At 34.8% G+C, this 10,288-nt stretch overlaps 1 protein-coding gene across 9 annotated transcripts in view; it reads left to right on the top strand.

The window, feature by feature from the left end:
• The window catches only part of LOC110447077 (rap guanine nucleotide exchange factor 6-like), a 136,323-nt gene that overhangs the window by 10,978 nt on the left and 115,057 nt on the right, over positions 1-10,288 (top strand). For 8 of the 9 annotated variants that reach the window (XM_021492515.1, XM_021492502.1, XM_021492507.1 and 5 more), the window contains exons 3-4: positions 6,295-6,422; positions 7,681-7,764. In XM_021492515.1, the coding sequence (XP_021348190.1) occupies positions 6,295-6,422; positions 7,681-7,764 (212 nt within the window). Of the gene's footprint in view, positions 1-2,367; positions 2,421-6,294; positions 6,423-7,680; positions 7,765-10,288 lie in introns of those variants that run through there. The other variant, XM_021492506.1, reaches the window with a different exon arrangement.

The raw sequence follows: 10,288 nt of genomic DNA, 5'->3' as shown, positions 1-10,288 counted from the left end.
CGTGTACATATATACAGTATGACCTTGAACATATACAGTATGACCGTGTACATATATACATTATGACCGTGTATATATACAGTATGATCTTGTACATATATACAGTATGACCTTGAACATATACAGTATGACCGTGTACATATATACAGTATGTCCTTGTACATATATACAGTATGACCTTGTACATATATACAGTATGACCGTGTACATATATATACAGTAAATAATTCTTTCCAGAATATGAGACATTCTGTCATTATTTGTAAACTTAAATTAAAAGAATTTTATCCTATGGAGTTCATTATGGATTGTCTCCTTGTAGTTCAATATAACTTGTACACGATATGATGCATGCAATTGAATACATCAGACACAGAATTTATGTAAACAAAATCTACACTTCGTCTAGGAAACTGAGGTGAAATGAAATTTAAAAAGTATGTTTATCAGAGCCCAGTAAAATAACATTAAGCCTTGTACAAAACCTCTGCTATAAATAATTTACTTAAGTACAATTGATAATGATATACAGGGTACACATTTCTGTCATTAATTTTGAAACTGAAAACAGCAACAAATAGCTTTCAGGCTGAATGCCAATTCCTTGGCTATGATTCACAGTGTTTGGGCTCCTAGCCAGTCATGCTTCCATTAGACTTGACATTGTGTATTTTTTTGTTTCTGTTTCATCAACTTTTCGTTGAAATCTTTGTGTAGTAGATGTGTAGATATTATTCCATATTCCAGCTTGCTACATTTCTTTTTTGATTACAATATTTTTGGACGGTTCAGTGCTGTAAAGTTGTCTGACTATAATGGTGTATTCATGTGAAATCACACACACTAAACACATCCTTGTTTCAACTGCCCTACCCTTACATTACATCTTTGGGTTTCTGTTAGCTTGATTGGTTGTTTTCTTCCTAGATCTGTCAGTATCTTTCTCTTTCTATTTGAGTTTTTGGATGGACAAACGAAGTCTTGTGTTTTGATAAGCCAGTATATTTCTAGTTATTTTGGGAAAGGTACTTGGATTCTATATACACAATATTTGTCTATTTTCATCATAGTCCTTTCTGTGTCAGAATAAACATAACTGCATGTTGGAGGTTTCTGAAAGTTTCTATAAAAAAAGGCTATTTTTTGTTATTTTGGTTGGAAAAAGGTTAAAATAGTCTTGGAGTTAAGATTAAAATAGCCCTGATTTTGTTCCGATTCTAGTGGACCAGACTTTAATAAACAATACGCTTTAGCTAAATGATATGCTCAGGTGACCCATTCAATTCAATTCAATTCAATTCCCGTGACAACCAGCTGGTCGTTTATTCTCCCCTACTGTGTTTGGAAACCTGACCTCAGAATTGTTTAAACTGTTCTAACAGATTTTATTCAAAATTATTGATGTGTATCCCATCCAGAGACTGTCAAGTTCAACAGATTTTGGTCAAAGTCCATTATCTTCCCTGATATTCTTCTCCAAATACTTCAGGACAAAATGGGTGTGCTTATTAAAGGTAAAGGTTTTGATGGTCTATGTTCTGTTATTAATGGTTCAGAATGAATGTTTTATAAAATAAAGGATACAAAATACCCAGTAGACAGAATTACATTGGAAGTTTGTTATTTTGAAGTTGTGCTGGAAATTTCGCAGAAGCCTCATAAAGAGCACTGTATTTTATTTTAAGATATTTTTAGAGTTCTGAGGGATAGTTTTGGAAGGAGTGGGATGTAAACGATATTTACAGATGCAGTACACAACCAGGTGTGTCCTAGTCCATTCAATCACGATCCTGTAATGTTAAAATAAATCTTTAAGAAAAAGCTGATATTAATTTTGTGTGTGTATGCATGTACCAAACTTTTTCGACAGAATGTCAAGATAATTCCTGCCGATTATTCTATAACATGCCTGAAGCGGATCTGAGATAACATGCAACACATCTTAACAGGTACGCGGCTTTCGTGGCAGTTATTACATCTTATATTAGGCAGACTCCTGAGCTCTTTATGTAGTTTTAAACAAGTTTATATATAGACTGTGATTCACTATTGGGTAATTGGAAATGTATTATTTTTGGAAGCAAGGTTGTAATTGGTACCAAACTTAAAGCATTTGAGAGAAACACACAGCTACGTACCATTCATATATATATATATATGTCAATTAAGAGAGTTGAGAGGCCAAAAGGTGTAGGAATGTACATATCTATTTTCTCCCAATAGCTTACAACATTCATTGCTAGCCAATATTTTTGACGGACGATTGTAGCTGGCAGCAGGACTGTGCTGTTTTTGACCATGCGTAGGCCTCTATCTGATCGTGAATGAGTGGGTAAACAAGGGTTAGATAGATTGAAGGAGAGTTATTTCACGTTAGTTATACATCTGACTGGAGTTTATCCTCCACGTAGATGGATAAGGTAAGGTTTCATACTTCTTCTACGCACTTGTTTTTGTTTTGTTTATTTTGAAACCAGTGTATATTTTGAGACTTATAAATTGAAATATCAATATATAAAAATCATAAAAATGTGATGATCTAAAAGGCCTTGCCTCCTAAAGGTTTTTTGGTCAAGATTTGATGGGAAGCAACTTTTCAAAGAATATCATAATTTTTCCTGAAACAAAAACGTACATGTACATTTAATTAAAAGACATTCCACTAGAAGGTGCAATATTTGAATACGTAGAATGTTGTGTTTCTGGACACTTTGTTTTTGTAATGTTTAATATATTCACTATAGCAGGAACTGGTATTTATCAGCTATGGACTTTTGTTGAGGTGAATTTGTGGTTATATGGACCTGAGAAAGTGATATTGACCGAGGCGAAGTTGAGGTCAATACAATTTCACTTTTTTAAGGTCCATATAACCACATATTCACCATAATAAAAGTCCTTAATTGTATGTTAGATACTATATGATGTTTAAATCATTTAACAAGATGGAATGTATGAACATATTTTCAGGAGGAATCCGAATGTACTACACGTAGCAAAGAGTGTTGTTACAATTAAAATGATGTCATAAAGTGAATATTGACCTGCTATTTCTAATTATGATCCATCCGAGGAGGATATAGAAAAAATGTGTGTCATGTTATATTTAAACCAACTGCACTCGAGTCGTGCTAAGTCCTGTGGATGTTGATAGTGTTTGTCCCACTCCAGCCATGCCAGTAAGACAACTTATCAGAATGGTTTGATACTCAGTGATTTATATTCACATAGTTTTGTATTTTACATCTATTTATTGCAAATTCTGTGAGAGGTGAGGAATTAAGTACTGGGTTACATGCAATCAAAATGGGAACTAGAGTTCCGTAAAGCAACTGTAAAATGCAACAATATTCAGTAGTATTGTTATCATCCTGACTGTTCTCAAATCATTTAAACCAAATGAAAGCCCAAAGGATTACTCTGGTGAATTTTATATTTTATGTCTTGAAAATATTCCCCAAATGGTAAAAGTGATTGGATTGCTTTCAGCTGCATTTTGACATTCGTAGTCGAGATCAATGTGAATGTTAAATTGCAAACGATAAATTCCATGTAGTGCTAGCAGTTTATATTGACATAGAAAACAGAACCTGCATAACACAAACACTTGTTAACTCATTCACTCCTGAAGATACATTTGAACTCTTCCAATTCAAAGGTTGGAATAGTTCATTATGAAATTTCAGGGGTGAATGGGTTAATTCTGCAGCAGGTGTTGTATACATGTTTACAGCTGTGTTCCTGGTATAGTAAGGAACTATCTACAGTGAACTTTGATACACAGGTCTATAAGTCTGACGTGGTATATTTCACCCGGTCACCTGTGATTACATCGTACACCTGCAGCTTTCTGTCGGGGTTATCTAGGCTTACTGTTGTACAAGTTCAGTTTCAGCATCCTTTCTCAAGATAATCTTTGTCTGGCATTGGAAACATTGTATACCATATTAGACAGCTTTTGATGTCATGTCTTGTTTACATGTACCATATCACACTGTGGAGAATTTACAATCCTGGTATTAGCATTTGGCAGCATTGTGAAATTCACAAAAAAAAATCCTTTTCTGAAAAACTCCTGCAAACCTTTCTTTTCAAAATAAACTTGAATACAGTTTAAAATGATGAAAAGTTCATGTGTTTTCAAATCTTTTATCTCTCCTGATTATAATAAGTGACATTAAATTTAAGTTAGTGGTGTAATATTTAATTTTAAACTTAGGCCAATGTAAAGGGTAACTTTAATTTGATTTGGAAAAAATATACATACTCTCGGTTGTGATGTATTAAATCAGATTTTAATTCTGCCAAGATTTCATCAACATTTTATTATTTTTTTTCTGCTAGTTGGGGCAAGAATTTCCTTAACGGTGTACAAGTGCTAATTCAAATTGTATAACATTTCTCTCCCTTGTAGGGTTTCTAAAACTATCTTGATGAGGCTCCACAAAAATCTGGCCTCACTGATGGTTTCTATATAGCAAGTTGTCAGCCTAGAATTACAACAGACATGTTTACAGTGATAGAAGTATAACATCCGACACTGAGGGTTAATCAGAGATCTGGTGGAGGGGTTAGAGAAGTATAACATCTGACTCAGAGGGTTAGTCAGAGATCTGGTGGAGGGGTTAGAGAAGTATAACATCTGACTCTGAGGGTTAATCAGAGATCTGGTGGAGAGTTTAGAGAAGTATAACATCTGACTCTGAGGGTTAATCAGAGATCTGGTGGAGGGGTTAGATTGATGGTCACACTGTGACTATACTTTAATATTGGTTGAATACAAATTCACCCAGATCTATTATTATCCTGCTGAAATGCCGCTTCCTTTTTTTGATATCAAATGTTTTGATAAGGCCAGACAGAAAAATGTACGTGTTTCATATAACATGTTGGAGAAAATGAGGGTAGGTAGGTAGGTAGGTAAAATATTGTATTTTTAAAGATAATTTGTATGTGGTATGTTTAGGAGTGATCTTGACTTTAACAGTGCTTCTTTGAAAATTGCCATTACAAAGTTTAGGGTAGACACAACAAATTAGGGTAGGTAGAGTTACCGGAAACACCAAATATTGTTTGTTTGGCCTAATCTACTGGTTGTATATATACTAAAAAAAATGGAGAATTTTATGTCTGGTACCACAGTTGGTACCACAGTAGCTGGTACATCACATAATGATAGATAAAGGGAGGTAAGTCTTACCACCTTACACACATTTCTGAGGGGGTAACCGCAAGAAAAACAAATGAAATGCAACTAAAATAACTACCAGAGATTTCCATGCCAATTTCTTTTTTTGTAAATCAATTTAATATATAATATGTTTTTTTTCAATTTGATGTTACTATCTGATATGAAATGGCTTAGTCACATGATCAGATACTGTTAGAGTTTACATCAGACATTTAATTTACACTTGTTCATGATCATTTAAACTTTGTTTTAGGTTTTAACATCTAAAAAATAATTTCGTTTTGGGATATTTTCCTTTTGACACTAACTATTTGCCCTTCACCAGTAAAATCCAGATTAATATTTGCCCTTCACCAGTAAAATCCAGATGGTATTTGCCCTTCACCAATAAAATCCAGATTACTATTTGCTCTAATTTCTGTCACCCTTCCCACAGAGAAATAATATAGCATAATGTGTACGAATATTTGTTACCGTTACAAAGGGCGAATGGGACAAAAGTTAAACTGCAATAAACTGTTCCCCAGTATACACAGGATTGGGACAAGGGTATTGACCTTAACAGTGCTTGTCTAAAATTGGACCTCTGTCCTCAGGCTCGCGTTGAGGAAACAGGAACCGGAGATATTTATCTTACAGACATATGCTGTGGCTTACACATTACACCTATGATCTGTGTTGGAGTTATTGCCCCTTACAACATTAAATTTAAGTTATGATCCTATCAATAAGAATTATGTTCAAGTTATCAAGATGTGTTCAATGTTAGACATTTTTTATGTTAAATGTTTGAGGTTTTAGGTTGAACGTGTCATCAACTGTTTCCATTAAAAAAAATAACTATACAAATGTTCTTGCCATATATCTCAGCAGGAGATAAACACTTGATAAATGTTACTATTTAAGGGAACTTGTATCCTTAAAGATATGCTACCTTAATATCACGTTTCTCCTTTCGTAAAAGAGTTCCACAAAAACACGGCAGTAAAATATCATTTGAAAGATACAGAAGAAGGGATTGAAAGGAGATAACAAACACCCAAACTAGAATGTGTACCTGTTACATAACTGTGAAATGTAGAAATTCTATTGATGTGTTGTAGGACCTGGATGTCATCTTTTCCTATCTGCACGGAATGGAGGCTTTGTCGTCACTGCGAGAGCCTGCCCTTCGTGCCTTGTGCCGTACTGTCCGTTATGAGTGTCACGACGCAAACGACATCCTCTACTGGTAATTATTGAAGTTCTAAATTTACAGCCCCTTCCTGCACGATTCAATCATGATCATGGGGTGAAATCTATATATGACAATTCAGCATTTCCTGTGACTACATTGTCTCTGATGAGATAGTGGCCCAGTGGTCCAGATTTAGTTATTGTTTTAAAGCATGGGAAGATATATGAAAATTTCATTATATGAACTGTTTGTGTTAAATGTTGTTTGCGATCATCATATTTGTATGTTAAAAAATGCTTTAGTTACCTAATATTTACTATATATATTAATGCATTATTATGTGAAGAAAAAAAGAAAACTGAATTTTTTGAAGTAATTAAATCTTATTAAAGCCAAGCATGTTTTTATTATCAACATTTTAACGAACAGCTATAAACTTATGCATGTTGCAGTGTTTCTGTGACCTAGATTATAGTTATATCTTTATAAGAATTATGAAACAAAATAATCCTAACATTTTTCTTCACTTTGGGGAAATAACGGCACTTTTCAGCAAGGAGAAAGTGCCTGTTTTGGCAGCAAGAAACCGGAATGAAATTACTGTTACGTTTCTTGATTTAGATTATTTAGTTCTTTTTCTGCGTAATATTTTTATGAATACTTAAAACATAACTGCCTTTGATGTTTGTGTTTCGGGGCTGGTACAGTAACTGAATGTGTTGCTGTACAGATATAGATTTACACATGAAGATAGGGGTTGATACTTTAATTGTTTTAGCAAGGTCCTAAAAGGAAAACATTGTGGTCTTGTAAATTAGAGTTATCTTTTGTGATCCAGCCCACTGCAAACAGAACTGAAACAGATGGTCTTAATAGGAATACAGAAGGCTGTACTTTCATGGTTACATCATGGTCTGCTCTATATTTACAGCATAGTTTGATCTGTGCTGTAAATATCCTACAGGTTTGATGTTTGAAAAACCCCAAATATAGCAATAAAATGGACAAAAAGTACAAAATCCCCCTACCCTGACGTCTGTACCCGTTGACTGCCACAGACATCTCCTCTTGACGATATATACATGTGCGTATAATTCCCATCACACACCACTAATCCCAAAAAGATTGGGTGGAATTCATTATGCTGTAGTGTATCTCTAGTACCTTATAATTATTCATTTGTGAGATTCATGATGTTATTTTTTATGTTGAAATGTATTCTTCTTATATTAATGTTGATTTTGTTTAAAAAATAAAAAATAAAATCAATTTGTGACTTTTGGAGAGTTAAATAATCTTGTTTTCGTTTCAGTCGTGAAGAGTTGAGTACATGTTGGTATATTTTACTGTCTGGGTCTGTGTTCATCGAAGGATCTATGTTCCTACCAAGAAGCAGGTGAGTGCTATTTTTCTTTGACGTTCCACAAAAGTGACCCTACATGTCTATGTCCACTCCGTTCCTACTGGACCAAATAGAAACACAAAGCGTTTGTATTGATATTTTGGATGATGAAGTACTACCCTCATTTGTCCTGACAGACCCACACAGTGTAACATGTGTTGGTGATTGAGGGGACATTTGTGTACCAGCCTTATTCTGAGAGACTAAGTGGGTTGCCTGCCCTTATTGTAAGCCACGAACTAGACAAGTTTGTCATTTTAGTAGTGACCAGATGAAATTGATACAGGAAATGGAAGATGGAGCCAGCCTATCAGATTGATTGATAAGCGTCTATTACAGGATGTGTAATTGATTAGCAGATATGGATTGCTTTGACATGAAATTCTACTGACCCCAATGTATTATCAAACCCTATCAGTTCTGCTAATTACTAGATATTCATTCCAATCGACAAACAGTGTTTATTGGAGAAGATTTATATACACATCTAGCCTACAACATTATCTTTTTCTATAAAGTGTGGTATAACACAGATTTGTTGAAATGAAATACAAATCTGAATTGCTGATAATTTTATCTTAGTATTAAAGTTAAAGATTAAATCTTTGGGGTTTACAGTTATAGTTTATAACTTCTGAGATTTAAAGGTGAAATTGTATCTTTTAAAGTTGAAACTTCTAAGTGAAATCACCATCACATGGAAGACCTCTTGCTAATTTCTTTTGAGAATTTATTTGAAGATATTAGCAAGATGAAATGAGCTGACTGTATGGTTATGGGTCATAGTCTAGTGTTGGAATCCTCAGTCCTGATCGATTGGTTTCCAAGTAAGTATGGATAGTAGGGTGAAAAAAAGATATTTATTTTCTATATACACATTGAAAACCTGTCGTTAACCAACACAAGGGGTACCACTATATTTATTCAAATCAGGGTTTGGGGATTACACAGGGCTCCTTATTATACAAGGTTCAGTTTCGACAGGTTGTATACAGTAGTACAGGAAAGTTAATATTTTGAATGTCAAGCTAAAAGTCTGCTTTGATGGTTCCAATGTCAATACCAGGGTAATTTAACTCATTCACCCCTGAAGACACATTTGAACCCTTCCAATTCAAAGGTTGGAATAGTTCATTATGACATTTCAGGGGTGAATGAGTTTAGTTCCAGACTATAGCCGATACAACTCTGGGCTTAATTGTCCAAAGAGTACGAGGGATGTGCTGATGTTATTGTAACCACTGATAAAATACACGTGTTGGTGCTAGTGTTATTGTTAGGTGTTTACAGTAGAAATATTTTTGTCTAGTGTGTATATATATATCTGGACCTCACCCCAGTTGGAGGAAGTAAACACAAATTTATTACTGAACATTTGGATATTTTGTCAGTAGCTGTCTGGGTTGTTATAGGTATATATATATATACCATTCATCACCATTGTTTGGTGAAACCAAGTCACATATTCGGACATAAATACTGATAAGTGATGAGTTGAAGAACATGCAAGAAGTTTATCTGTCATTTGAATGTCGATGGCCAGTTATAGCCCTATCATCTGTTTACAGAAAGCAGCAGCATTTTGATATACCTGTTGTATTTAACAGTCTGTGGCTCATAAGGTAATCACCGTTTGGACAGTTCTTACAAAAATTGATACCGAAAAGTAGTGACGCTCTACAAAAATGCGATAAAAGGGTTTCCAAAGTCATAAATATCACAAACAAATAAATAGTTCAAAGGTCACAGAAATGGGACGTTTCCCAAGTTACAGACAAGTAGGGTTCACAAGCTCGTAGAAGTTCACTCTAGTATTATAATGGGAGGGTTCACAGGGTTTCAGATGATGTTCACTATAGTCACAGAAAGGGTTCACAACATCATAGACAAAGTTCACTATAGTCACAGAAAGGGTTCACAAGGTCATAGAAATTCACTCTAGTAATAGGAAGGGTTCACAGGGTTGCAGATGATGTTCACTATAGTCACAGAAAGGGTTCACAAGGTCATAGACAAAGTTCACTATAGCCACAGGAGGGTTCACAAAATTGCCGATGAAGTTCACTATAATAACAGGAAGGGTTTACAATTTTGCAGATGAAGTTCACTATAGTCACAGAAAGGGTTCACAAGATCATAGACAAAGTCCACCATAGTCATTGGAAGGGTTCACAAGGTCACAGACAAAGGTCATTGTTGTAACAGGAAAGGTTCACAAGGTCACAGGCAAAGGTCACTATAGTAACAGGAAGTGTTCACAAGGTCACAGACAAAGTTCACTATTGAAGGGTTCACAAGGTCACAGACAAAGTTCACTATTGAAGGGTAACAAGGTCACAGACAAAGGTCACTATTGAAGAGTTACAAGGTCACAGACAAAGGTCACTATTGAAGAGTTACAAGGTCACAGACAAAGGTCACTATTGAGGGGTTACAAGGTCATAGACAAAGGTCACTATTGAAGAGTTACAAGGTCACAGACAAAGGTCACTATTGAAGAGTTACAAGGTCACAGACA

The sequence above is a fragment of the Mizuhopecten yessoensis genome, unplaced genomic scaffold (assembly GCF_002113885.1).
Source record: "Mizuhopecten yessoensis strain PY_sf001 unplaced genomic scaffold, ASM211388v2 scaffold3151, whole genome shotgun sequence".
Classification (NCBI taxonomy): domain Eukaryota; kingdom Metazoa; phylum Mollusca; class Bivalvia; order Pectinida; family Pectinidae; genus Mizuhopecten; species Mizuhopecten yessoensis.
The sequence above is the reverse complement of the archived record's forward strand: the minus strand, read 5'-3'. Positions and strand labels throughout refer to the sequence as shown.